Source organism: Ailuropoda melanoleuca, chromosome 2 (assembly GCF_002007445.2).
Source record: "Ailuropoda melanoleuca isolate Jingjing chromosome 2, ASM200744v2, whole genome shotgun sequence".
In the NCBI taxonomy this organism is placed as follows: domain Eukaryota; kingdom Metazoa; phylum Chordata; class Mammalia; order Carnivora; family Ursidae; genus Ailuropoda; species Ailuropoda melanoleuca.
Window position 1 is genome coordinate 83,130,356 of NC_048219.1, and position 23,879 is coordinate 83,154,234.

Sequence of the window (23,879 nt, forward strand, 5' to 3'; positions counted from 1 at the left end):
AGCTCAGACTTGTGACTCGGGATTCCTACACTGAAACCTTCCTAAAGCCAAACTCCAAGCAAGCATAGGACATTGTATATGTTTGGGGATAAAGTCATCTCGAGAGAATAATTTTTTGTGAGAGGTATACATTGTGGCTCTTACAACTGCAGAAGCACTTGATTTGGTCACGACTTGACCTTGAGGCCCGGAAACGCAGTGGTCACAGACAGAGGAGCCGAGCATCAAAAGTAACTGTTCAGAAACTAATATTCTGAGTTAGGCACGTAGTCTTTCCAAAAGGCAGAAACACTCCCAGGAATGTTCCGAAATATTGGACTACTGTTTCCATTTCCTCTGGAAAAGAGGCATTCTAAATATGATGCTCGCATTAATATGTAATATATTAAGATTATTTTCTTTGTCTTTTAGGAGCCTCGTTCCAAAGAACATTCTGTGACCAGCAAGTCTCACCATGCCTCTGAGCCTCTTCATTATCTTTCCACCCAGCAGAGAAACCCATTCAAGGTACTGGACAAGAATCAAGAACCGTCCCTCTGGAAACAGTTCACCAAAGGTGAAGGGGAGGAGAAGATGGCTGATAAGAAGCAAAAGGACAAGGGAGATGGGCTCGTGGATCAAAAGAAGGAACGGAAGCCTGAATCCAACCGCCGGATGAAGCAAGACCTCTCGTGTGGCCTGGAGGTAAAGAGAAAACAGCCTGCACCTCAAGAGCAGCAGCGAGAGGAGAAGACAGAGTGTCAGTGGGAAGCAAGGGAGACTGAAGGGACGCACACAAGAGATCCGTCCGAGGCTAAACCCGAGCAGCGCCGTGGTGAGGAGCAGAGAAAACCATCTGGGCCTCTTCAGGAGAAATCAGACGTTGAAAGTCATCGTGTCCAAAAAAAATCAGAGCCTCTGAGGGAAAAGGAAACCAAGCCTTTGCCTGGAAGTATTCACAGTCAGAACCCAATAAGCAAGGCCCAGAAAGGGGAACACGTGAGCAAAGAGCACCCCAAGAGCCGGGAGGCAAGAGAAACAAAGGCAAGGGACGACCCAAGCTCGCAGACCAACCGGCAGTCGGAGCCTGGGGACGGGCCTGCTCCGGGACCAGCCTCGACGTGTGCACCACCGGGCGTGGGGCGCTCCTTGGGGCAGAGGCCACAAGCGGCCTCCAGCCATGGTGACCATGAGGAGAATAATGCTGCTTTCGGTTCCTCCAAGCCTCCCTTGTTCTTTGACTCAACTCTGGACTCCCGGAAGGAGGGGAACCTTCCATTCCCTGGTCAAAGCGTGCAAAGAAAAACATCTCCTGCATCAGGTGTTTCCAGGAAGGCGGAGCCTTCGGACCCAGCAGCCCAGCGTGTGTACCTCACAACACAACTGAAGCAAAAGAAGGTAACCACTGGCCTGCTGTGTGCTTTGTTTTTAAGTGCAGAGCATTGCTTGCTGGGGGCCACAAGCAAGTCAAGTACGTCAACGTGAGAAAGGTTTCGTAGGCAGATACTTAGGTTCTGTCTTTGCCTGGGTTTATATTTGCAGGGTGGGTAAATCAGTTGGGTTTTAAAAAAACAAAACAAAACATGGGCGCCTGGGTGGTGCAGTCGTTAAGCGTCTGCCTTCGGCTCAGGGCGTGATCCCAGCGTTATGGGATCGAGCCCCACATCAGGCTCCTCCGCTATGAGCCTGCTTCTTCCTCTCCCACTGCCCCTGCTCGTGTTCCCTCTCTCGCTGGCTGTCTCTCTCTCTGTCGAATAAATAAATAAAATCTTTAAAAAACAAAACAAAACAAACCCTGGTTTTCACACATATACTTAAAGGACCCTAATTTCAGAGTTTTCACATTTTAGGCTACTTTAATCTGAAACTATCTTTCTAACAACTTGGGACGAGAGATCATCTTACAGGATCTGTTTTTCAGAGCACACTGAAGTCGGTGGACATCCAGGCTCTTCCAGACAAGGGTCAGAAGTTGCTCAAGCAAATTCAGGAGTTGGAGGAAGCCCTTGGTGCTCTTGCCCTCTCCTCAGAGCCAGGTAAAATGGCCCCCAGAACTCGGGGTTCACAGGAACTTTACAAGAGACATTCGAGAAGCCCTTTCGATAAAGAATATGTTGATTCATTCACCTTTCCATTTGATTATCTACTTCTGAGCTTTTTAAAATTACACTTGTGTTTTATAAAAACTTCCTTCATTTCCTGTGGACTCAACTCTTTCCCATCATTTAAGGAATTTTCAGTGCTGTGCTCTTGAGGTCTTCTCCAGCTCGTTGGAGTGGTAGTGATCCCAACTTCTCTTGACCTCCTTTCACACATACAGTTCCTTTGCTTTCCTGAACTGTAGCCTGTTCTTTCCTTTTTTTTTTTTTTTTTTTGAGCAGACACTAATGAGAAGAGTAACCTTCCAGGACTGCAACAGAGAAACTCCACCAAAACTACCACTGACCCCCCTCACTTGGTGCCTGCCCAACCCCTGCAGGGTCAGGGTCTGCAGTCTCTGGGTTCTCAGGGACTGAGGGCTGCCTGCCCGGGAGCTGCTGGGGGATCCGGTTGGTGCTTTGGAGGTAAGCTCCAAGGGCCAGGCCCTGGTGTGACTAGCTGCCCCTACAAGTTAAATGCTGCCCGGGAGTTAAATGCTGTCTCCGTGGCCATGTGAAGGAGAAGCCATTCTGAAGTTGTAAGTTGCCTGTCTGACACAGACTGGGATGCTCAGCTGAGCTTTGCACAGTGTTTGTTTAGACTGCTGTGCCTGCCTCGCTCACTGACCTTGTTCATAGGCCGTAATCAGTCAGCCCAGGGGCCGGCACATGGGAATCCTCTCGGAAATGTTTGTGAAGGAAAAATCAGACTTACACCATGATGAGGGAGGCAGACCAGCGGGCACATTTGCCCCTGTGCGTGTGTTAAGGCAGAGCAGAGAAGCGACAAGTCAAGCTGATGACCAAAGACCCGCCGAGAGCAGTGACACCCTATTTAAATGCGTTTCCATCCTGAACTTTCCTGAACACGGTGGCTCAGAAGTCACTGCAAATAAAGATCACATGTCCTAGGATGGGTCAGTTTGCTGTCAGGAGATGGGACTCGAGCTCACTGGTCAGGCTGGCTGGCAGCGCCTGGGCAAACTAATGCAATTTTCTCCCAGCTGAGGACGGCTAGAGATCTAGAAAGGGAAAAGGAGAGAAGCAAGGAAGCAGAGAAAGGAAGAAAGGGAGAAGGTGGAAGAGCGATAGTTAACAGAGGTAAGAAATAGACTCAGTGCCGGATGCAGCTGAGGCCAGCCTAAAAAGGAACAGAAAATGCACTTGTTTCGGGGCGCCTGGGTGGCCCAGTCGGTGAAGCGCCCGACTCTTGATTTAGCCTCAGGTTGTGATCTCAGGGTCACGAGGTCAAGCCCTGTGTTGGGCTCTGTACTCAGCGGGGGAGTCTGCTTGTCCCTCCCTCTGACCCCCCCAATCGTGAAGTGCCGGTTGGCAGCGTTAGCCCGGTGGAGCACCTGTGACATCTTTAGATACCACCTGTCTGTACGCAGGCCCTACGAAACAAGACGGCCCTCATGCCACATGGAAAATCATAAGTAAAGCCATCGATGAGCTGCACGCGTCACTTGAGTCGCGGCCCGGTGAGACGGCTGTGGCAGAGGACCCGGCTGGGCTGAAGGTGAGCTAGGGGAGCCTCGTGGTGCCAAGTGTCCCTGCGCCACGGACGGGGAGACCCTGCGGGGCTGCCCACAGAGTGCCCTTCTGATGGATCTTTCCTACAGATAACGCTTTCGTGGCTTCCCTTCTAGTATTTTCTCCTCCTGGTTCGCAGTGAGAAAAAAGTACAAAACCTACTTTTTTTTCTTAAAGCCAATAAGTTCTGGAGGTCGATAGCAATATAAGACCCGTTTATTGAGCTCCAGTAGGTACCACAAGGGTGCAAAGGACTTGGTGCTCTTAACGAACTAGTTGGGGGGAAGTACATCGACAACATATATGAAACAACTAGAAAATGACACGAAAACAGAGGTAAAGTGTGCACTGTAATGGACTGCGGATGGTATACAAAATAAGGGAAAAGTCACCGTAGGTAAAGAATTCTTCGTTGCCTGCCTACCCCGTGTCTTCACGAAGTTGCAAGCCTGAAGGAAACACAGAGGGTAGAAGCCAGACACTCCGGCTAGAGAGAAGATGGCGGGAGTAGCGCTGGCAAGTGAAGACGGGGAGCAGCAGGTGACGTCCCTGAGCGGGGGTCTCCCTTGTGGGGCAGCCTGGCACAGGGAAGCAGCTCACATAGCCTTGCTCAGGAGCTGGCACGAAATCACGTAGGGTCTTGAGCCAGTGTTCGCTGAAGGTTGCTTTCGTCACGGAGTACAGGATGAACTGAGTTAAGAAAAGACTGCAAGGGGGTGTCCGCCAAAGGGCCATTGAAATTTATGAGTCACGGTACAGATTGGGACATTGCCCGCAGAGAGGAGAGTCGCATTTAAGAGAGAATGAGGAAGAACCATCGGAATGGCTTCATCAGTGAAAGGAAGGTGGCCAGGCAGAGGTCTTGGCTGGAGGCAGTAGAAACTGCCAGGCTGATTAAAGCAGACAGAGCGAGACGCTGACTTGAGGGGGTGGGGGACGCTCTTGTAGACATGCAGCCAGTAGGGGCAAGTCTGTCCCGGGCAGACCAGGACGTATGGTCACCCTGGGTGGGAGGTGGAGTCAAGGACCTCCGAGGTGCAGTGAGCAGCCCCATGACAGTTGGCGTACTGGGAGGATCACTATAGAAAAGAGGAGAGGAAAGCGTGGAGTTCGTGTAGTCAGGTTCCAGCCCCTTCTGGGAATTTATACTCAGCTTTTGGTTCTTCCCTTTGTCAGGTCCCTTTGCTGCTGCATCAGAAGCAGGCATTGGCCTGGTTGCTATGGCGGGAAAGTCAGAAGCCACACGGAGGAATTTTGGGTGAGTCTGTTGTTATGATAGGAGCCAACATACGTATTGTATGTTGTCTCATTTGATCATGTCGGCAGCTCTGGGGTGGGCACGGTGCGGTCCCTTTTACAGCTGAAGAAACTGAGGTGCAGGGCGGCAAAGCAACGTGGTCGAGTACACAGCTGTAGGGTCAGTCAGGTCGTGGCTGCAGGCGGTACAAGCTGACTGGGGCTAATTCAGCAGAGGGAGCGTTCATTCTCTGCTGGCACAGGGAGTCTCTGGAGATGTGGAGAGCCGGGCTGGAGGCCAGACGTCTAGGAGCATGGCCAAAGCCAAGTAAGAACCTGAGCGTCTTGTGGGAACTGTCGTGGCTGCTTTGCTCCATCAGGCTCTAAAGGAAAGCGCTGCCCTACCCCCACCGCCCACCAAAGTCAGAGACTCCTGTCTCCACCCCTTCCTGCAGAAAGGATTTCGCGGGGAGCCTCTTTTCTCGAGTTGCTTGTCTGAGTCGAAATCTTGTGTGAGTACATGTGTTCTCCAGAGCCAAGTCATGCTGCCAGGGCCTTAGGTGCAAGGGAACTTAGAAAGCAAGCGTTCTGTGTTCTGCTTTGGAGACTCATCAAACTCAAATTTTCCAAGGTGCTCAGCTTCTAGGAAACATGACAGATGGCCACAGTGGCTAGTAAGTGGCTGTGGCGGGGCTCCCCAGGACCACCTCCAGGCTCGATGATTTGCAAGGAGGATGCACGGTGTATAGTCGTACTCATGGCTAGGATTTATTACAAAGTAAAGAAATAAAATTATTTTGATGTGTTATAACTCAAAATCTGCAAAGAGAAAAGGCCCACGGGGCAACATTCAGGGGATACCAGGTGGAAGCTTCCAGAGGCCTTTTGCAGTGAAATCACAAGGGGCGAGCTGTGATGACACATGTAAAATGTTGGCAAGTGGGGGAGTTTGGGCCCCGGGTGTTTACTGGGAGCTGGTCACATGGGCAGCTTCAGGCCTGGTTGGTCCTGAAATGCCAGGTTTCCAGAAGAAAAGCAGAAGTTCAGCATAAACCATAATGTTTGGGCACGCAGTGCAGGCACAGTGAGCCATTCTTAGACGTTCTGGGAGTGGTGGGAACCCTGCTTGAATTGGAGTTGCCAGATGCCAGCCCAGGGCCAACCCTGTGAGCAGGCCTTCCCGAGGATGCTGGTGAGGGCTGCTATGTTAACTCCTTGTCTGCACAGTCGCAGGGCCAGAATTTGAACCAGAACCCATGCTGTGACCTTTGACTTCTGCTTATGTCAGAATGGTCATTTAAACTGTTACAGTGAGGACAAGAATATTTTATCGTGCATAAATAGAAAATTCAGTGCGGAACGTTCAGGGACCAGCACAATGACAGGACCCAAGAAAGGTTAGTTTATGCCGTTCTTTGATGAATAAGTTAAGGGAATGGAGGACTGTTTTGAAGGGACTCTGTCTGCTGGATCTTTCTGCTTCGGGGGAGTGAAAAATTAAAAGTCTAGGCAGTATCACCAAACTGAGACAGATACCAGTGATTGCATTAGATAAGCAGGAATATAACGCGCACTGGAACAGGGTCTAAATAATAAGCTTTAAGTTTCGCAAAAGTCCTGCTGAATGTCTTTGATCTAGAAAATGAGGAGCAGGGGCTAGGGCTCCTCTTCGTACACAAGGTCAGGGGTTTGTTCAGGGTCGGAAAGAATAGCGCCTGGACCAGTAGCAGCAGCACAACAAGGGCTAAGCTCTGCCAGTGGTTTCTTCTCTTGAAGTGGAGGAGATTCTTTGCCCGAAGTAATAAGCTCTCTGACTCTTTTTTTTTTTTTTTAATTTTTAAAGATTTTTTTTTATTTATTCGAAAGAGATAGAGACAGCCAGCGAGAAAGGGAACACAAGCAGGGGGAGTGGGAGAGGAAGAAGCAGGCTCATAGCGGAGGAGCCTGATGTGGGGCTCGGTCCCATAGCGCCGGGATCACGCCCTGAGCCGAAGGCAGACGCTTAACCGCTGTGCCACCCAGGCGCCCCAGCTCTCTGACTCTTGGTTTTCCTTTTCCAGCGGATGATATGGGATTAGGGAAAACCCTGACAATGATTGCGCTCATCCTGACCCAGAAGAATCAAGAGAAGAACAAAGCAGAGGACAAAGGCACGGCATTGACTTGGCTTTCCAGAGATGGTAATACAAATGCCTTCGTAGTGTCTTATTTCCTAAATTGTCTGAGTCAGCAGAGAGTGGACATGTTTAAGCTATGAAAGAATACATCTGGTCATATGTCATTAATCTGTTAGAAAACTGGTTTTAGACTCTGAACTGCGGCATCATTTCTGATGCTGAATCTGCTCATTACAAGGGATCATTTCCCCTTTGGTTATAAACTTATCCTGACCTGTGATTAGGAAAAAAGTGTGTAGAGAAAGCCGAGGCTCTGGAATGGCCTAATGATGATTTTTGTTAACGTTGAGGACACAACTCAGTTAATATATAATTTGTTTAAGGAGGGTCTGTCACAAGCTCCGGTTTTAGCCGCCGTAGCAGCAGCTGTTTCCAAGTGTTCTGAAAGTCCGTAAGTTTCCCAATTCTAGACAATTTCTGTCTCACCTCACCTCTGTTGTAAAGATAAAACCACTGTTCAAGTACTTTAGAGGCTCTGTGTGTAATGTGTCGGCAACACCACATCACACGTGAGTTGCCATGTACACAAGGACATTGCTCGGTTGGTAGGCCGCGCGCACATCTGGCGGTCCTCTCTCTGGGCCTCTCCTGAGCACGGTGGCAGCTGGGTCCTGTGTCCCTAGGCACAGGAGTGACACTGTGTACACGCAAAGAGATTGTGGGGGGGCAGTGGTACAAATACTCCATCACTAACTGGCTCCCACGTAATCTTTCCCTGTCTTAGGGGTTTTGTACTTATATTATAGTGTGGATGTAATTAAGTTATGCTTTTCAGCAAAAAGTAGTAATACCCCCTTATCAGGGGGATCAACTCAGGACGAGGTAAGAAATGATCCCGTTTCTACCTCTAGACCACTGTGGAAGCACCTCGGTTTTTTTAGACCGAGGCCCGGTGCTGCACCCTGTCCTCTCTCTCTGGCTACTCTGTCTGTCTGACCTTTTTACAGGGGAAAATAAAGAAGTGTTTTGAGTTAAAAGACCACCCCTTTCATTTCCTGTTCTATTATACGCTGTGTGTGGAAATAAGAGCAGCAGTTTGTTAAAAATATTGACTGAAGGAATAAAAATCAAGAAGAAGAGGAGATACCTTTAGAGTTAAAGATTATTTGATGACAGCAATGAGGTGTTGATTTTTTTCCCCTCAAGACTCCTGTGAGTTCACTTCCCGTGGAACGCTGATCATCTGTCCTGCTTCCCTGATCCATCACTGGAAAAACGAGGTGATGAAACGTGTGAGCAACAACACGCTAAGAGTCTGTCTCTATCATGGGCCCAATCGGGATCAACGTGCAAAAGTGTAAGTGCAGAAACATGGCAGTCAGTGCGAGCCCTCAGTCTCTTGGCTGGAGCGGCCATCCTGGCCTTCCCTGTTCTCCCTGAGCTCTCATGTAGTCAGGACTAATGATACTTGTGCAGACTGAAGGCACCGTTGTCACCCAGCATCCTTCACCTGTGCTAAGAGATGCATCTTGAAAGAGAATGGTATTCTTTTGCTGTATCCTTGTTGCCATCCACAACGAGAGCTGCCGTGCGAGGTGGCCTGAGATGCCTGAGCTCTTGGCCAGGGAGCCCTGGCACACGAGGGTCTGCCACAGTTATTTCATCCTCGTTGAATTTCTGATTCCAAATTCACAGTCTTTTTCCATTTGTGTGAATGCAACCAGCCCAGTCTTAAAGAGCATCTTGGTAGAATATTAATGATTAGTTGGTATAGACTTGCTGTGTTTTTCATATAGGAACCATCTAAGAAGTTTTAGTTTCAAGACTTTAGGATTAGACCTAACTGAATTCCTGAAGGGGGAGGATTAGGAAGGAGGAAGGAAAATGTTTCCCCAGATGGTAATTTTAGTCCTAGTCTTTGCCTTTTGGTTTTAAAGGATTTTTTTGTATTTTAAGATTTTATTTTTAAGTAATCTCCATACTCATCGTAGGGCTCGAACTTCCAACCCTGAGGTCAAGGGTCACATGCTCCACCAACCAAGCCAGCCGGGCTCCCCTAAAGATACTGTTTTTTGTTCCTAATTGTAATATGATGGGCTGGGTTGAATACTTGCTGATCTAGTCAAGAATAGAGTTGTTTCTGCTTCTGAATAATCCCCCCAACCTGTCATATTGGATATTTTATCTCCTAAAGAACAGGGCAGTAGTCTTTCAGGGGTGAGTTGCAAAATTGGGGATCCTCAGTCTTACACCCACTCTCACTAGTGAGGGTCACTTTAGCAGATGGGGCAGCAGTGACAGGCCTGCATGCCTTCTCCAGTGGAGTACTGCCAGTGACTGGCCTTTGTTGTAGTTTTTTAAAAGATTTTATTTATTTGAGAGAGAGTGCACCTAAGCAGGGGCAGGAGATGGAGAAGCAGACTCCTTGCTGAGCAGGGAGCCCGACATGGGGCTCAATCCCAGGACTCTGGGATCATGACCTGAGCAGAAGGCAGACGCTTAACTGACTGAGCCACTCAGGCACCCCTGTTCTAGATAGTTATTAGAAATAAATTGCACCTTACTTGATTGGCACTTCAGTCATAGCTGGTTTGGTATTCAGAATGTACTAGTTGACTGGAATCATTCTTAATCCTTCTTCTTTCTCTGTGTGATGCTAAGTCAACGTGTAGACAGTGCTCCCTCTGAATTAGGCATATCATTTTTATCAAAAAAGTATTTATGGATGTTCCCCCAGGTGCACAATATTAAGTTCATTGGAAAAAAGATTTGTGCCTTTTGTTAAGAATCTTTACATGTGAAGAGTATAGGCAAGGTAAACTCAAAGCTTTACAGTGTGTATTTTTTTACCCAGATGTCAAGGCTGGATTAATGGGTTTTCAGATCCATTATAGAATAAGGCGGAAGATCAGATCTAGGTGAACGATGCTTTGAAGGTTTCTTACTTCCCTGGGCCTTCAGCATAAATCTAGCTCAGATTATCACTAAATGTTAATTCCCAACCCTACCCTGCTTCTGTTGTTGCCAGATCCTATCCAGCTTTATAGGACTCCAGCCAGAGATTTTTCTTTCTGACTCGTGGGAGGGGAACAGGGAGGCCGTTTAGCTATAGTAACCAGACTATTAACAATGATCAGAGGTAAGACGTAAGGCAAGTGAGTAAAACTTACCTCTCCCAAACCATGTATGTGTGGATTAGGACATGAATTAATGAATTCTGCCAACTGTCCTTGCAGCTGCAGGCATTTTTATAAAGGGGTCAACTCCACCTCTCCTGTCAGTCATGGAGGGATTGTTTACTGTTTGCTTGGTGTCCTGTCTGTGCAGCCTCTCTTCATATGACATCGTGATCACTACCTATAACCTTCTGGCCAAGGAGATTCCCACACAGAAAGGAGAGGGAGTGATCCCTGGTGCAAACCGCAGTGTGGAGAAGGTGAGTCTCATAAGTTAACCGGAGTCTTTCCACAACGTCACACACAGCAAAGGTACCTTCCTGTGAGGGCAGGAATGGCCTACACATTCCACCTGTGGAAACGGACAGTTCTTTCCTCTCTTCCTTTCCTGTTTATTCTAGATAGACTTTGTCAGGGGTAGAGGTTGAGGTTCAGCACAGTATGCCATTGTTGTGTGGAACGAATGTTCACGACGTCGCAGTCATAGTGGTGCTCGTCACATCAATGTGGGAAGCCCCATCTGTTGCGTTGTATTTTAGAGTCCTCTGGGTATACTCAGGGTATTCTTTATATTCAATGTGAAGACTGGGATTTGAGTACTAGTATTTTTGTGTTAAGTCGTGATTGCCTGCCTCTCTTCTGCCTCTCAGGGAAAGAGGTTGCAAACAAGGAGGCCACAAGGGGGCCCGAGGCTAAACGATAACCAGTCAAAAACCCTGAGTGTTTGCTAGGGCGTCCAGGGTCGTCTCAGTTACACAGCGTAGAGGCTTTATTGCCTAGTTACTGTGGGCCGTTTTTCTCCTGAAAATACAGTGCTCTTCCCACAACGAATCTTTTGCATGTTATTTTTCGTCTGATCTCCGAAGTTGAGGAAATCTCTAGAATGCTTCTCCAGTCAGACCAACTCTTGTTGATAATGAACTGTTCAGATTCCTCAATGGTTCCTCATTGCTTTCAGGATAAAACCGTAGTTCCTTTACATGATGTATGGGGCTTTTTATGACCCTGCCTTACTTGCCCATCCCTCGTCTCCTGCGCCCCAGCCCTCCCTGTTTCAGTGCATGCTCAGTACCAGGGGACGCGTGCCTGCCCTGCTCTGTCACGCTGCTGTGCCTTTGCGCGCTCTCTGAATGGAAGACTTTGCCTTGTGCCTTTTCCACATTAATTTGGGTGTTTTTTTCACCTGCTTCAAGAATCCTTTAATCCTTTGGTTAAATGCCTCTCCTGGCACCTTGTGCTTATTTATGTCATAGCCCTGCACACATTCAGCCAATACCGGGTATCTACTATGTGCCAGATGCTATTTCAACTATTAGGGGTACAGCAGTGAACCACACTGATGAGGGTCCTCCAGCATGTATTGGATTATCCAGTGGGACTTAATATATAAACATCGTGCTGTAATTAATCTTTCTGCTTGTTTTTCTTCCCGCTACACTGTGAGTTCCTTGAGGCTGGGAACTATCTTTTATGTCTGATTTCGTATCTTACGTTATAAAAGTAGACTTGCAGTAAATTTTTAGTGAATTTTTGTCAATTTAGTAAGTATTTTATTGAAATGAGCGAACTTCCAGGCTCAACACTTGGCGTAGTCCTGACCCATGGCTGTTGCTCACTTTTGAGTTTTAACTTGAAAACTCAAAACACTTGACTCTTAAGTGCCTTTTTTTTTTTAAATTAAAGATTTATTTATTTATTTGAGAGAGAGAAAGAGCGAGTATGAGCAAGAGGGGCAGAGAGGGAGAGAGAGAATTTCAAGCAGACTCCTGATGCAGGGCTCGATCTCCTAATCCTGAGCTCACTACCTGAGCCAAAACCAAGAGTCGGAGGCCCAACCGACTGCACCACCCAGGTGCCCCCGCCCTTAAGCATCTTAAAGTCAAGGATTGGGACTCTCGAGTTGATTTGTTAATTTCTACCCCGTCTCCACTTTGGTTCCTTCAGCTTAATTCTCATTTCGGTATACCTGATCTCAGCCCTCAAACTGGATGGTAAGAGTGGATCCTCAGTACTTGTTCATTATTTCCCCTTCTCTTCTTGAAGACACGTACATTTTCCCATACCCTTGATGATGGCGCTTGGGTTTCTTCCAGGACAGTGCGAAAACACCTTTGCTGCAAATAGTCTGGGCTCGAATCATATTGGATGAAGCTCACTGTGTGAGGAACCCCCGAGTGCAGACTTCCATGGCTGTGTGCAGTCTCCAAGCCCGGGCCCGCTGGGCTGTCACTGGAACCCCCATTCAGAACACCTTGTTGGACATGTATTCACTGCTCAAGTGAGTAGAACTCCTCCGGATTATGTAAATGCGAACCGTGTCAGTTAACCCTTCATCGTTATCCCATATCTCACGACAAAGCTCCAGAGTGTGCGCCAGATTATCTCGTGGAGCGGAGGGCAAGCTTCTCGACCTTTAAAAAGCAAAAGAATTCATGTTTATGGGAAGATAACTGGTTGATGGACTCGCAGATACAGGGCTATGATTACATCCAGCCCCTATATATGGAAAAGTATAGGATGGATTAAAATGAAAGGGAACAAAAGTCCTCTTTCTTCAGTCCAGTGAATGTTTTGGGCTTTTTCTGCTTTAAAGCGTATGGCCTAGGGTCAGGCCTACTATTTATTCGAAGCAAACAGAAAAGAACGCTCATTTTAAAGCCCTTGCTTTTATTCAAGTCAGCCCATGAGAGGATATGGAATTTTTTTGCCGGCCTTTGAAGCTTTAGGAATAAATTCCAGCTATTGGTTATATGTCCTGTTGTGACGATACAGACATCGTTAATGGGAAAATTCACATTTTATGATACGGTTTTGTTATCGACTGAGATTCTTTTGATGTGTCTCTCAGAGCTTTGCTATGAAATTCACTGTTAAAAAATGATTGAATGAAGGATGTAACAGAAAATTGGATTTGTTTCTCATCTGCTGTGTTTCCTTGGACCCCTATTTACTCCTTAAACCATTCTCCAATTCTTCTTTCCTACTGTCTGTCTTCTTCCTCAACAAAAAAAGATTTCTTCGTTGTTCTCCATTCGATGATTTACGGCTGTGGAAGAGCCAGGTTGACAATGGTTCAAAGAAAGGAGGAGAACGGTTAAGTATTTTAACCAAGAGCCTTTTGCTGAGGAGAACAAAAGACCAGCTGGACTCCACTGGCCGGCCCTTGGTAATCTCTTTATACGTGTCCCTGGGGGAGGCCAGGGAAGGAGGCTGATACGTCCTCCCCTTGGCTTGAACAGCCATCTGCTTTGCTCGGTAGCCTTGGACTGTCCCATCTGCATGTGAGGGGGCCCTAGGTGGCCATGTGTCACAGCCATCCTGTTTTTAGGGCAGGTGGGAGTGCTGTCCAGGGCTTGACTAGGATTCCAGTGTCTGCCGTGGGGAAGGTACTCTGCAAAGCCCAGGTCATTTGTCTGACTTCACCAGCTGATTTCTTCTCCTCCAGGTGATGCTGCCCCAGCGGAAATTTCAAGTGCACCATTTAAAGCTTTCTGACGATGAAGAGAATGTTTACAGTGTCCTTTTGGCAAGATCAAGGTGTGTGGAATGAGGAAGCACCTCACATTGATTGTTGTGTGATTCCTGTCCTTGCTTGGGAGTGAGTTAAGGGTCAAGTTTCTTCAGACTGCATTTATAGTATTATTGATGAGTTGAATGTCTGTGTTCCTTTTTCTGTTTGTTTGTGTTGGTTTTTAAATCTCCCTTTCTCTCCTCACCTGCTCCCTCGCTCACCTCTGTCTTGTATACACACTCACCCTGTTCTTCATTGGTTTCCTTGCGTGGGAGCCAAGCAGTGTGGTCACTGTACACCAGGTGTGTCTGATCCTATGGGGCCATATTGGGAAAGAACATCTCTTCGACCTTTGACCTGTTACTCAGCATCTCATTGGAACTTAAAACAACAAACTGCTCTGTAATCCTTCTTGTCACCTGTTCTTTGTACTTTCTCTAAACCTCTTGTCCTTCCTGAAATTCTAGATTTACCCTCTCCCACTTGGTACGTCTGACTTCTAATGTGACTATGTTTTTTTTCTCTTTGTAAACCTGATGTAATATTATCGTATTTATTGATAAATATAAACCAATACAAATTAATATTAACATTACAGTAATATGTTATAAATTAACAGTAAGTTATCATCAAACATAATATTTATACTCTTAATATGTTTATTGACACTTAATTAAAAAATGATTTGGCTTTTAAAATAATTAATTTTCTTACCTTTGGCCAGTGCCTGCCATGAGCCTGACTTTATTTAACAAGTTTTAGTCAAGATCCTACAGTTAAGCAGTGACCACTGGTAAACCTCTTTGGTCTTAGCAAACATTACAAGTGCATTTTCTCTTTCAATCTGAGGCAGGTCAGCTCTGCGGTCCTATCTAAAAGGGCATGAATGCGGGGGCAACCAATCTGGAAGAAGCCCTGATAATCCCTTCAGTAAAGGTAAGTGGTGGCACATTCATGAGTACGTACAAGTCATGAAAATGTGGTTTTAGATCTGGTAAAGTTACGGCTACAGGACGTAATGAATGCTTGGTATCAGAGACTTGACCTTAGCTGGGAACCTCAGACCAAAGTAAGATAAGCTGATCAGCTATCACCAGACCTGGTGATCTCAGCTTCTTTTAAAAGAAGATTTCTTTGAAATCCGCATTATTAAAATGCAACTAGGTCCATAAAGAAAACCAGTATTTCGTTTGGCTTCCTTGATGGAGAGGTCAGTTACAGCTATATTATTGAATCGCAGATCAGAGAAGTTCAAGATGGCCTCTTTCAGTTTGTGCTTCTTCCCCATATTTCTGTTTTAAACCTTGTCCTGTTTCCTGTGATTTGTTCCTTCATGGAAGTGGCCCAGGAGTTTGGGCCCAGTGGGCCTGGGCCCCGGGTGGTGGCAGACTCGCAGAGATCCGGCACCCCCCACGTGCTGTTGACCCAGTTGCTGAGACTTCGCCAGTGTTGCTGTCACCTGTCTCTGCTGAAGTCGGTAAGAAGAGCCCTTCGTGTGCTCCCCCACAGTGGCTGCGGATCAAGGGGAATGGCATTTGGGGGTGTTTCTGTTTTCTGGTGGGGCAGAGAAGAGGAAGCTGCTTTATTTTACTTTATATTAGTTTTTATTGATCTTGAGATAATTCCCATAGTGTTGGAACAGCTTTTATTGTTTTGTTTTTGTAAATAAACTTTATTTTAGAAGGGAAAGTGTCATTTTGGTAAACCATTCATGAATACTTCGGTATTTTAGGATGTCACAAAGCCAATTTAGCCGCTAGTTCTTTCTGCCTTCAGGCAGTATTGGGGCTTTTAAGGCTAGTCATGAAAACTCAAGTATTTATGCAATTGGAAACGTTGCCTTTACGTTGGATGGAGGCACATCCATAATTAAGATGAGTCTGTTAGTCTTTTTGAGGAGCTGTGGTAATGTGTTTTGATTATCAATAGCTTAATTAGCTATACTGCTTTAGCTGGGGAAAACAGAATGATCGTGTAATCTGTCTGGCAAATCTCTAAGAAGTTCCGTCATTTGATTTATCTTTCATCTGGTGAAAAACTTGCAAGATTACATTTTAATCAGGGTTTCTCTGAGGAGATACCGATGATGAATTACAAGACATTTTGCTGTGTAAAATGCTAAACAGTCGTCTCTTCATTGGCAAATAACATGGCTTGCTGCCTCAACTGTCCACCTGTCCCCGTCCCCCTCCCCCGGTCCTCTTCCTGTATTCCCTTCAGGCCCTGGACCCGGCAGAACTGAAAAGTGAGGGCCTCGCCCTTTCTCTGGAAGAGCAGCTCAGTGCTATGACGTTGTCTGAACTCTGTGACACGGAGCCGTCTCCCATCATTTCCCTTAACGGTGAACAGTTCAAGGCAGAGCTTTTTGAGAACACAAGAGTGAGCAGCAAGGTACTTTTGTCACCTCTGTTCTGGTAGAAAAACTTGGATTTCCTCACACATTTTCCATGTGAGAGAGCAACATGTTTGTCTAAGTGCGTACAGCCATTGCATGGCAGCGCTGGAACTATTAGATTTGAGCTGGCCCAATTCCCCCTCCAGTCTTAAATTCTCATTTTATTTCACGAATAAAACGAGTCTTATTACATAGTGGGCTTTCAGAGAGTGATTTGGGCCAGCCCCAGCAGCAAGGCAGGTTTTCTGTCATGGATCACTGGGAAAGTTGCCTGTCAGGTTTACAGCAGCAACAGGGCCTCCGTGAGTGAGCAATTTGTTGTGGGAAAGCTTTAAAGGAAAACAACAAAGGCTTGTGACCCCAGAGACACTGTAATACATCTGAGCGCCAATTGCTTGGCCTTGTTGAAAGGCATCCATCTGTGAGTATTATTTCCTAAATTGCCTTCTATCTTCATTAGTCATTTTGTCCTATTTTCATTACGGCTTTTCAAGGCAGAAGCGTTATAGTAGAGGGAGGCTGAGGTGTGCTGTAACTTGAGTCCTGCCTTTCTGTTGGCTGGCTTGGAGCGTACGCCATTAGTCTGCGTGCCCTGAGAGTGGGGCTAGGCTCTCTCAGCTGCTGTCTGAAGCGGCCATTCCCAGCTTCAACTTCTCTTCAAAGGCTTTTTTTTTTTCTTTAAATGTAACTAGAAATGAGGTCACTGCCAAGGGAATGCTGTTACTTAAGAATTACTTTTAATTAAATTTTAAAAACATTTACTGAGGTCTTCACCACTAGTAACTGAAAGAAACATAGGAAGAACACGGTATGTGGACCAACTTCATGTCCTAGCACCTTCAGAGTTAGCTGCTGGATTAAAACTTAGAGTCCCCATAATTTGTGTGCCTCGTCTAAACTTGGGTAATACTTGTTCACAGGGCTTTTTAATGCAAGCCCATTAATAGTGGTTCAAGCCATTTAAGGTTGTTGGCGCAGGGAAGGGAGTTTTGGCAGCACACACCTAAACCCATGCAGAATGTTCCTGGAATTTGACCCCAGCTCATGGACCGTGAGTCCGGCTCTCCCACTAAAGTTTTCTCAAAATACCCATCGCCAGCTTTTCTGTATGGCAGTCCGAGCACTTACACAACCTCAAGTCGCCAGGACACCAGATGCTTTTCTTTCTCCTTCCGGATTCAGAATGGTCCAGTGCTGTCCTCACTTCTTGTCCAGCACATTGCTGAGATTGGAAGGCAGCTTTGTGGGGGGTGGGGACCTCTGGAGGTGAGCACTTGAACAAGGGCAGTGCGAGTGTAAGCGCTGAGGGCCCCTCAGAGTTCATCCGGAGCGGCCCCTTGTTTCAGCCATGAGGCATCTGCACTCTTCACCAGGAGTCCCGAAGGGGTACAGCAGAAGAGCTCTCTTCATCTCCCGATTCCTGGTCCAGCTTTCTTCCTCCTCCACCGTCCTGGGAATGAACTCCAGGGCCCGTTGAGGCTTTCAAAAGGTCATTTGCATTAGCAGTTGGGAGGGATGAATCCAGCTGCTCTCCCAAGTCGTGCTCATGTGTTCTGACCAGCCGCTCCCTCGTGGACTCAAATGTGCTCTGGGGGAGTGATAAATACTCAAAAAGCTTTTGGGGGGAAACTTAGCAAGTGTCTCTCTGACTGGGCGGTTCCTCTTCTTCAATAGCCTTGGAACGGGCCCTAAACTGGGTAAAGCGCTTGCTCTTTCTGTTTCTGCACATGTTCGGAGAGTACCTCTCTGGTTCGGCTACGCGCTGGATGCTAGGGGTATGAACCAGAAACGAACCTGTCCTATGCTGGCTCTGTTTCCTTGGAGCACCTCAAATCATGATAGCAAGAGATGGTTGCTACACAAGGGGTGGGGTGAAAAAGACCATGATAATAGGAATGAAAGGAACCCTAGTAGCAGGTAGGCAGTGGGCCCCTAACCCATACTTTGGAGTTGGTGAGGACTTCCAAGAAGTGACATTGATTTGACACGGAAGGGTGTTCTAGGCAGAGGGGACAGAATGGATGAAGATGAAACAAAGCATGTCTTAGCAGAGGAAGAAGATTGATAGGACAGGAGCATCATTTGAGGAGGGGGTAGTGAGCCAGGAGGCTGTAGACATAAGCTGAGGCCAGAGCAGCATGGAGCTGGTAGGTCATGTCAGAAGCTTGGGCTTGATGCTCAGTGGGAAGGCCCTGCGGGGGCTGCAGCCAGGGGAGGAAAGTGACAGAATGGCATTTTAGAAACAGCCCTTGGGCTGCAGAGAGGAGAGTGGCTTATGGTGGGGTCAGACCAGAGGGAGAGAAGCCACTTCAGTAGTTCAGGTGAGGGATGATGCAGAAAAGCGAATTTGCTACAACTTACATATACTAAATAACATTTCCCAGATTTCATCTCTGTTGGTGGAATTGGAGGCAATCCGAGGAAATTCAGCGTCCCAAAAGAGGTAATTGTGTTATTTTATTATCCAAGTATTGTTTGTGATGAATCAAGAAACTTTGATACTGCTGATAGTTCTAAATCTCAGCTTTTTATAAATATAGGACCTTGAATCCTCCTCAGCAGAAAGCATTGAGGTTACAGCACACATTCTCTCTGATTTCTAGTTAAAATATTTGTAGCACTGGGGCGCCTGGGTGGCACAGCGGTTGGGCGTCTGCCTTCAGCTCAGGGCGTGATCCCGGCGTTGTGGGATCGAGCCCCACATCAGGCTCTTCTGCTATGAGCCTGCTTCTTCCTCTCTCACTCTCCCTGCTTGTGTTCCCTCTCTCGGTGGCTGTCTCTGTCTCTGTCAAATAAATAAATAAAATCTTAAAAAAAAAAAAATATTTGTAGCACTGATTGAGAAGGAAATCACTGGAGGGTCAGAGTGAGCTAAGCATCTGGAGAAGTGTTTAAAGTAGAGAAGCAGCTAAAGAAAAGCAAGGGAGTAATAGGTGCAAAAGGCAGGACGAGCTGTGTGATCAGACAGGGAGCCCCACAGTGCTGGGAATGTTCTGGAGTTGGGTGCCTGGATCCATTCATTATTTGTTTACCCTTTCATATGTGTTAGGGATCTGCGTTTGTATATGTGGATATTTTGATTTAAAAACTTAGAACCCTAGTTAAAGCATAGCATGGGGTGTGGGGTAGAGATGCCCCAGCAGCTAGATGTGGCTGGCAAAGGGAGGGCGGCCCGTATATCCCTTTCCTGCAGGACCACAGCTCTCCAAATAATAGGAGGCTGCAATCCTTATTTTAGGCCGGCCGCCACTTTATTATGACCTCATTTAGCATGAGACGAATTACATCCTGGATCTGGAAACAGCTGGAAGCATCCTCACCTTAAAGTGTGACCTAAGCGTGTGCCTTTGCAGAAGGCCTTTCCTGGTCCACATTTGATGACTGAATCAAAAGTAACGTGGTGTTACTCTCAAGAGGTGTTGAGACCCTGCTGGTGAATTTGGTTCATGTCTTCAGGGGGTTGATGTTTTTGTGTGACCCTTCCTTCCAGTGTCGTGGTCTCCCAGTGGACCAGCATGCTGCAGGTCGTAGCGTGGCACCTGAAGAGGCATGGCCTGACTTTCGCCACCATCGACGGCTCTGTCAACCCCAAACAGAGAATGGACTTGGTGGAGGCCTTTAACAGCTCCAGGGGCCCCCAGGTACGAGTGGGTCACAGCAGAGCTGTCACGGAGCGCACCTTGTTCTTGGTTAACACAGCGAGAACTACAGTGTAGCAGCTCAGAGCATACACGCTTGTTGCCTTGATCCCTCCATGCGCTTTGAATTTATTAGACATTTATTGGGGTGCGCATCGAAGCGTGCAGACACTTTAAAGAGAGTGAAATACTAGGGCTAAAAGCAGAGGAAGAGCAGAGCTGGTTGGCTGGAGCGATCTTTGTGGAGGAGGCAAGCCTTGAAGGGTAGGTGGGAAATTGGTACGAGGAAGTGTGGGGAGACGTGGAGGGACAGCAAGAACGTGGAAAACACTGGTGGCCTTGGGGGTGGGGGGCGGCAGGAAGAGCAGCAATGGAGGGGGGTGGGGGTGCAGAGACCAAGGGAATGGATGGAATCTGGTTAACAGAAAGTTCGTTGAGCCAGGCACCCCCAGTGCTCTAAATTGTAGCGTGTGTGTATTTTGGCAGGCAGACAATTCATGTTTTGAGGTTGAGTCACAAGAAAACAGGAAGTGAGAGTTTTCTTAAAGGTGAGGAACGGGAGAGTGTATCTCAGAGGTTTTTGACAGCAGAGGGAAATCTGATAGGAGCATGGTACTTATCTGTATTGATCTTGGGCTTGAACCTGAGACAGAGGGAGGGATGTATTACAGATCAGGTCTGTATAAAGGGAATGCCGCACTTTCTTTCTCAGGTTATGCTAATCTCTCTCTCGGCTGGAGGTGTGGGTCTAAACCTGACTGGAGGAAACCACCTTTTTCTTCTGGATATGCACTGGTAATGACTGGATTTTTCTTGCCTTATCCTAGCATTGTGGAGGGGGGGTCAGGGTGCCCGAGGGGGGGTGCTGACTTCTTCTGGTGAGGATGCCTGCCTGTGTACAGGTACTGGTCTGTACAGGGCGTGGGGCTGTTGATGGCCCTGAATTCCTGAGCAAGCAAGGTTTCAAATGACTGCTTAAAATAGCATTCACCTTATTGTTAATCTTGCATCTGTTTCCATGGAAACTGGGAAGAAGGTTTTTTCTCGTGGCTCAGAGCTACATCACTCAGTTTTACCTCTTCAGAATACCATATTTCATGCCATTTGTGGATGTCCAAAGAAATCTCAACCCTGGAAAAGAAGAAGCAGCTTTACTCCAAAAGGAAAAGGAGAAGGAATTTTCTAGTTAGGTTCGGAATACACTTAACACAAGGCCCTTGGCCGCGCACGTAGTGACAACATTGGGAGCGTAACCGCAGCTTTCCCGGAAATAAGATAAATGAGTTTGTGTGTTGGTAGGAGAAAAATGTCATAATTAGTCTCAGTTTGGGGTTTTCTAATTATGCCAAGCGGAGATTGCTGCACGTTCATCTGCTTCTCCAGGCGGCGCAGATGGACGCACTGAGGCCAACCTGGGATCATCTTCCGGGAGGATGTGTTTGGGTCTCAGGACTCCCTGATGCGTTTGAGGGAGGAAAGCAGAGTGGGAGTTACATGCTGATTTCTGGGGGCGCCCGGCTGGCTCAGTCGGTAGAGCGTGCCACTGCTGATCGCTGGGTTGTGAGTTTGAGCCCTCTCTTGGGTGTGGAGATTACTTAAAAATAAAATCTTAAAAAAATAAATGCTGGGGGCGCCTGGGTGGCACAGCAGTTAAGCGTCTGCCTTCGGCTCAGGGCGTGATCCCGACGTTATGGGATCGAGCCCCACATCAGGCTCCTCTGCTATGAGCCTGCTTCTTCCTCTCCCACTCCCCCTGCTTGTGTTCCCTATCTCACTGGCTGTCTCTATCTCTGTCGAATAAATGAAATAAAATCTTTAAAAAAAAATAAATAAATAAAATAAATGCTGTCCTCTGAAATGGAGAAATGTTGTCCAAGATTTTGAAGGGGTAAGATGAGAAACTAGTTTGGAGTTGGTAGGATCTGTAAAGAAGGGAAGAAATTAAGTCTCTTTAGTTGAATCCCAGAATATTAAAAGTGAAAAAGGTGCTTCCGGGCGTCTGGGTGGCTCAGTTGGTTAAGCGTCTGCCTTTGGCTCAGGTTATGATCCCAGGGTCCTGGGATTGCGCCCCACGTTGCATTGGGCTCCCTGCTCAGCGGGGAGTCTGCTTCTCCCTCTGCACCAACCGCCCCCCGCCCCAGCTTGTGCTCTCTCTCTCTCCAATACATAAATAAAATCTTTACAAAAAAAAAGAAAGAAAATGAAAGGTGTTCCCTCTCATCAGGCAGCCCTCACATTTCCAAGTAGCAATCTAAAGTGCAGAGGGTTGAGGTGAGGTGATTTGCCCAAGTTCGTCCAACTAGTTAGTGACCGAATTGGAGCATTGGTTTCACCTGTTACTTACAGTCGTCAGCTGACGGTGGTGCCGAGCTTCTACTGGCAAACTGACCTGAGTTTCTCATTCGAGGGAAAGAAGGTATCTGACACTAGGCCTTCCTGGAGCCAGCATAGCCAAGGACAGGGATTTGCAAACTATCTCTGTAAATATTTTAGGCCAGATGGTAACTGTTTTAGACCTTGCAGGCCACATAGGTCCCTGGCCTGTATTCATCACTGTGGGTTTTTTGTTTATTTGGTTTTTTTCAACCTTTTAAAATCACCACCACCATTTGTAGCTGCAGAGCCATCCAGAAACAGCTTCAGGCTGGCTCTGCCCAGGGACTTGCCCACCCAGTCCAGGTGGCAGCACCTTTGAGCCTTGCCTCTCTTCTCACAGGAATCCATCACTTGAAGACCAGGCCTGTGACCGAATTTACAGAGTCGGGCAGCAGAAAGATGTTGTCGTTCACAAGTGAGTAAAGGCCCCCTGGAACTTCGGCCTCTTCACAAGCTTTCCTTTTGTACAAGGCTTTCTTGGGTCGTGTTTTAACAGAATGTAAGGTATTTGGTGACCGCTTGCCTACTGAGTCCAGAAGGGAGCACGAGCAATTGGGGGTGACCTTGGGGTTGGTCCCTGCAGGAGAAGAGAAGTCTTGTCCATTAGGGCTAGGGAGAGTAGCTCCACCCTTTATTTATTAGTTTTTTGCTTTTAACTTTTATTTTGACGTAATTTCGGACATGGAGAAATGAATGTAAGAGTTCTTAAAAGAATAATATCCCCCAAAAATCTCGTTTGTAAAAATAATACCAGAAACTGCTCGCGTGCTGTGCCGCGTGTACGTGTGCATGTAGACTTTTTTCTGGGCCATTTGAGAGTCAGTTGCGGCCGTGATGCTCCTTTACCCTTAACTACTTCAAGGTGCGTTTCCATAAAATAAGGGCATTCTCTTACATAACCGCAGTAAGATGCTCCAAGTCAGAACGCTAACACTGATGCAGTGCTATTACCCGAGTGTGGGCTTTATTCCGTTTGCCACTTGTCCAGTGAGGTCCCTCGCAGCAAAGGAAGATCCTAGAGCCTGCGTAGCATTGAGTTGTCCTGACTCTTCTGTCTCCTTTAATTTGGGGCAATACCTCCGTCTTCCTTTGTGTTTTATGACATTGACATTTTTGAAGCGCACAAGCCAACGACTTTGAGAATGTCCCTCTCTTCAGGACTTTCCTTCCTTAAAAACCACAAGCAGCATTAATGCTACAATCCAGTCTAGCAGTGGACCTCTTTTTCTCCTTCCTTTTCAGGGCCGGGTTTCCTGAAGAATTAGAAATCACTGACCGTCTTGACTCGCTTACCTCTCGTATTCACTCCTCAGCCTTTCACCCCTGTTGCTCCGCTGAAACCAGTCCTGTTACGGGAATTCCACAGCGATCATGCTGGTTTGCCTGTCGTTAGCTCTCACCTCATCCTGTATGCACCTCCCTTAGTAATCCTGTCCACTCCAGGCAGCCCAAAGTCTGAACCTTCACCCCCGAGGTCTCCAGCATCAGACCTAGATACCCAAATCCCTGCTAACTCTCTGAATCCGAGTGTGCACGTCCCCATTATCAGTCACTCGTGCACTCGTCTTATTCAGCTCCTAAATCTAACACCTGTGGAGCGGTCACTATGTAGCAAGTACTGTGACATGGTCTAGGAACTCAGAATGTCGCAGACTGAAGTGAGATACCCTCCTTCCTCTCAGTGCTTCTGAACTCCTCGTCTGTGTGAATAGTGTCCCTGTATCCAGTGCAAACTGCGCCCTCCCTCTTCCACATCTAAATTTCTTAGCATGATACGTGA

The 23,879-nt window shown here is 47.2% G+C and overlaps 1 protein-coding gene across 7 annotated transcripts in view; it reads left to right on the forward strand.

Annotated features, from left to right (window-relative positions):
- The window catches only part of TTF2 (transcription termination factor 2), a 42,758-nt gene that overhangs the window by 12,350 nt on the left and 6,529 nt on the right, over nucleotides 1-23,879 (forward strand). For 2 of the 7 annotated variants that reach the window (XM_034654169.1, XM_002923587.4), the window contains exons 5-22: nucleotides 412-1,377; nucleotides 1,901-2,015; nucleotides 2,361-2,543; nucleotides 3,509-3,636; nucleotides 4,827-4,908; nucleotides 6,947-7,066; nucleotides 8,210-8,360; nucleotides 10,331-10,439; nucleotides 12,273-12,457; nucleotides 13,192-13,345; nucleotides 13,625-13,716; nucleotides 14,544-14,626; nucleotides 15,031-15,167; nucleotides 15,911-16,081; nucleotides 18,470-18,528; nucleotides 19,576-19,726; nucleotides 20,436-20,518; nucleotides 22,440-22,514. In XM_034654169.1, the coding sequence (XP_034510060.1) occupies nucleotides 412-1,377; nucleotides 1,901-2,015; nucleotides 2,361-2,543; nucleotides 3,509-3,636; nucleotides 4,827-4,908; nucleotides 6,947-7,066; nucleotides 8,210-8,360; nucleotides 10,331-10,439; nucleotides 12,273-12,457; nucleotides 13,192-13,345; nucleotides 13,625-13,716; nucleotides 14,544-14,626; nucleotides 15,031-15,167; nucleotides 15,911-16,081; nucleotides 18,470-18,528; nucleotides 19,576-19,726; nucleotides 20,436-20,518; nucleotides 22,440-22,514 (3,044 nt within the window). Of the gene's footprint in view, nucleotides 1-411; nucleotides 1,378-1,900; nucleotides 2,016-2,360; nucleotides 2,544-3,508; nucleotides 3,637-4,826; nucleotides 4,909-6,946; nucleotides 7,067-8,209; nucleotides 8,361-10,330; nucleotides 10,440-12,272; nucleotides 12,458-13,191; nucleotides 13,346-13,624; nucleotides 13,717-14,543; nucleotides 14,627-15,030; nucleotides 15,168-15,910; nucleotides 16,082-18,469; nucleotides 18,529-19,575; nucleotides 19,727-20,435; nucleotides 20,519-22,439; nucleotides 22,515-23,341; nucleotides 23,670-23,879 lie in introns of those variants that run through there. The other 5 variants (XM_034654170.1, XM_034654171.1, XM_034654168.1 and 2 more) reach the window with 5 other exon arrangements.